Source organism: Macadamia integrifolia, chromosome 2 (genome assembly GCF_013358625.1).
Source record: "Macadamia integrifolia cultivar HAES 741 chromosome 2, SCU_Mint_v3, whole genome shotgun sequence".
Lineage (NCBI taxonomy): Eukaryota > Viridiplantae > Streptophyta > Magnoliopsida > Proteales > Proteaceae > Macadamia > Macadamia integrifolia.
In genome coordinates this window covers 15,856,509-15,860,417 of record NC_056558.1, presented here as the reverse complement: position 1 = coordinate 15,860,417, position 3,909 = coordinate 15,856,509, and the positions used below count along the sequence as shown (strand labels likewise).

Here is a 3,909-nt window from a genome sequence, read left to right as displayed (position 1 = left end):
CAAAAGTGAATTTTCATTATTGTACTCTCCAGGAATAGAAGTGTTTGTCAAACGCTGTTTCTGTTCTTTTCCTGTTCTAAAGCCATTTCTGAAATAGTTTTACCAAACGCTGTTTCTATTCCCCCAGAGTGTCTTCACAGCATGGAATCGAAAAAGAACACTTCTGTAAAAGAACACTCTCCAGGAATAGGAAGTGTTATCAAACGGCACCTAAATCTTTATTCATTGAAAAGTAACCATAAGTGGTATACAGTGTGGCAAAAAGGCCAAAAAGCCATCAGGGTATTAAAGCTTTACTGAAAAGCAATACCGAATTTCAGCTTTATGGCTTGATTGCAAGCCGACAGCCAATATAATAATTCAAGCCACAGCCACTGTATTGCTTTTTTCATGGAAACTTTATTGCTGATAAAGTTGCATCTCAATTTTCTGTGCATGATACAGCGAACTATATAGGCTATGGCTCCATTTCACAAGGCTTTGAACAGGATCTGCATTGTTGTGCTAATACAAGCTTCATGTTCTTGTTTCCAGTGAAGCTTACCTCATCACTGCTATTACAGTCGGCAACTGTGGCCTCCCTGGTTTCTTTAGCTGCTGTTCTATGAGAACAACCTTGCTTATAGTTTAGGAGTGGGTCATGATTCATGACTCATGACACCTAAACTTCCTTCTAGGGTGCCTTTTGGAATAAGCAGGTTCTTTTGCAAGAATATGGAACTTCTAAGAAAGAATCAGTATAACAGTACTTCACAGGAGAGGGGGTTGTTTAAGTTGGCCCCCACACACATCATTATAGTGATAAACAACAACCCACGCTACTATAAATTTGTAGAAGTAAATTAGTGTCATGGTTATACTTAAAGAGTTAGTTGGTCGAGTCTAGTCCCCACCCCATTGAAGCCTCTGGCTGGATTTGGGTAAATCATAAGCCACTTTCATGTTTAATAATGGAAAGCTCAAAAATTACAGACTGCAGAGCTATTTGCTCTTGGGTATTTGTTGTATGGCTTTCAGACCACAACATTCAAGAACCAATCCAAATTCTAAACTAAGTTGATGACTGCAGGTACAGTAACGAAAAAATCAATCATAAAAGGAAGTGTCTTCTTCTCTGGTAAGTGGTAGCCGATGATTAGCAAATCCCATAACTATTTACAAGTTAGAGGTCATGGAATCATAAAAGGAAGTTTCTTCTCCCCTTTTTCTTGGTTGGGTTTCTTTTATCCATGGTTCAATCAATCAAGAACAGGGGAAAGAGAGGTAAAATCTGTAGCAACAGAAGCAAAATTCAAACAAACGAAAAGGTCTGAAATGGTCAAAATTTTATGAGAAAGAATTAGGATTGAAATATAATCCATCGTGTTCAATCAATCAATCCCACTTTTTTCAGTTCATGGCTTCATCATTGGATTAACTAAACGAAATAAAGAAAAACAAAAAACCAATTTCATGACATTGCCAGTCACCACCATTTATGTTGTTAGAAGCTAAAGTCTGATGCAGTAATAGTTCTAACGCAACCACCTTCTGAGGTCACTGGTCGAAGAGGGAGATATTTCACCACCGAGGCTGTCCGTGCAACAAGACAGATTTGACTGTTGCTCCATACCGAATTGACCTCCATGAACACTCTTAAAGCTTGGGCTCCTTAAAATGTGGCTATAGTTGTACCCACCTCCACAACCACCAACACCACCAGTACTGTAAGTGTCGGGAACGGGAAAAGAGAGACGTTTCTTCGCTGACCCCACTCGCTCTCTTTCAGGCGTCGATGGCCGTTGCCTCGGTGCACTCTGCGATCTAATTCGAGCTTTTGCTGATTCTGTGGCAGCCATGTAGTTCGGGATTGCAGCAGCTGCAGACCCAGCACCGCTATTTGAGCCTGGTCCATTGTAACGCATCCCACTGTTGTAGTAATAGCTGGATCCCAAGCTTGGTGTATGCGCTGTTGGGTAGCTTCTCTCTTCTCTTTGGCAACGAGGGCTGGCTGAGCGTACTTGCAGAGGCCTTGTTCCACAAGGAGAAGGCGTGACAGGGGACCGATGAACAGAGAGATACTGTTGGTGGGCTCTGTGCAGAGGAGATGCAAGACCATAAGTGCCAGGTTGTGGCTGTGATCTTCTGTTCTTAGGGGCTGAATAAGAGTAGGGAAGAGACGTATCGATTTCGACGGTTTTAATGGGTTCCCTTTGATCAGTCGAAGCTCTTCCCCTGTTCTCCCATTGCTTCGTGGCCATCCATCTGTCCAGCCATTTTGGTCTATCTTCGAGCTCTTCTTCTTCCCCGATTGAGGAGTTCCTACCTGATCTCCATATCTTGGATATAGATGTGGAGGTTTTATGCAAATGTGAGCTCTCAAATATTAAAAATACAGAGAGAGAGACAGTCATAAACAGAGATAGAGAGAGAAAGCGAGGTGAACCTGCTGAGAGAAAGCATAGGCGAGGGCTTTCTCGCGTTTTAAAGCAGCTTCCTTTCTGCTCTGTAACATGGCCTGAATCTCCTCTACTGTATGTGGGCGGTCATCCCAATCGTCTGCAATGCTACTTCCATCTCTTGACTGTGAAAGAAGAATCAAAACCCTTTAAATTTAAGCCTAGAAGAGCTTATGCTAAAGCCAGGAGAGAGAGAGGATACTTACCATTGACTTTCTCTCTGCAATGTCCTGAAGAAACCGTGATTCCCATAAGCTGTTAGTGTCATTAAACATAGATTTTCTACTCCCATCCTGGGAAGTCTTCATGCGTTGATCCCGCACCCGAGCCTGTACTCTGACCAGAGCTTGCATGCACCGAAGGGTCATCTTCGCTTGCTTTCGTACGTTATGTCCTCTCACTAAAGCTTGAAGCTTTACAAGCCCTTTCAATGCACGAAGAGCTCTCCTCGCCTTCCCCACCAGAGGCAGAAAAATTAGTTAATCATCAAAAGAAGGATAAAACAGAAGCCATCATCTCTGAAATTTATGTGGTTAATTGCTTTTCGTATTTTACCAAATAGCCTCTGAAGGCAGTCTGAATGACAATGGCAGAGTAGTGTTCTTTAACGAAATTAGAAGGTCTAGTGAGGCGAACAACTTCCACAGCTGCTTGGGCAGTAGCAACGGCCGCTTCAGCGGCTGCTGCGGTCGCCACTGCAACAGCAATGGCATGCCTTTGCTCAGCAGCAGTAACAGGATTCGTGGTTGCAGTCGTAACTGCAGGCTTCGCTTCGTATTGTTGTGTCACCGGTTCGTGATTCGAAGGTTTTCGAAAAATCCATCTTCGCTTCTCCCTTTTCTACACAAACCCAGATCGTTATTGCATTATAGTGATACCCAGAAGGGGAAAAGGGGTGGGCGGGGAAAGAAGAAGAGAGACAGAGGGGGAAGTGATCACCTTTTCCTCTTCTTCTTGCTCATGATCTTCTCTCCTTCTGCTACTCTTCGACTCGTTGTCCTTAGTAGGAGACCTGAAAGCCTTTTTCACTGCAGTCAACCACGAGGTTCCACCCTTCTTTCCCATGGATGGTAAGAAGGAAACTGAGCTGCATTAACAGTGAGAGCCACCAAGGTCGAAGCTGAAGCTCCCGAAACTGGAGCTTTGGGATTGGATTAGACTAGTGGAGCTAGCACTGGTGGTGCTGCCTTTTGTTAGAGATTGATTCCTTTGAAACTTTTTAAAATGTAGAGAGAGAGAGAGAGAGAGAGAGAGAGAGAGGGAGAAACTGGGTGGGGTTGGGGAAGGGACATTGGAACGTTAATCTGTGCAGGAACATATTACGAGCTCTGTATCTGCTAAGGTGAGGTGTGTTTTTTGTGGCATGGAAGACACTAATGGAGGTGTCAGCGACAGTGTCAACAACTTTGTAAATAAAAATTCCATCACCATATGTTTTTTTTTTTTTTTTTTAATTGCACCTTCACCATAT

The 3,909-nt window shown here is 43.3% G+C and overlaps 1 protein-coding gene across 1 annotated transcript; it reads right to left on the bottom strand.

The window, feature by feature from the left end:
* Window positions 1–1,306: 1,306 nt before the first annotated feature.
* Window positions 1,307–3,879, bottom strand: LOC122091755 (protein IQ-DOMAIN 17-like). The gene is made up of 5 exons (XM_042661883.1): window positions 3,378–3,879; window positions 2,994–3,278; window positions 2,645–2,890; window positions 2,426–2,563; window positions 1,307–2,318 (listed from the first exon to the last, which is right to left on the bottom strand). Exons 1-5 carry the CDS (start codon window positions 3,501–3,503, stop codon window positions 1,515–1,517), a joined length of 1,599 nt encoding a protein of 532 aa, XP_042517817.1. The 5' UTR covers window positions 3,504–3,879; the 3' UTR covers window positions 1,307–1,514.
* Between the last annotated feature and the right edge of the window lie 30 nt (window positions 3,880–3,909).

Excerpts from the sequence above, each read along its gene's own strand:
- LOC122091755 (XM_042661883.1), bottom strand. The coding sequence starts at position 3,503 with ATGGGAAAGAAGGGTGGAACCTCGTGGTTGACTGCAGTGAAAAAGGCT. Across the intron at positions 2,891-2,993 it reads CTGCCTTCAGAGGCTATTTG|GCGAGGAGAGCTCTTCGTGC; the intron begins GTAAAATACGAA and ends CTGGTGGGGAAG. Across the intron at positions 2,319-2,425 it reads CCTATGCTTTCTCTCAGCAG|ATATGGAGATCAGGTAGGAA; the intron begins GTTCACCTCGCT and ends TCTATATCCAAG.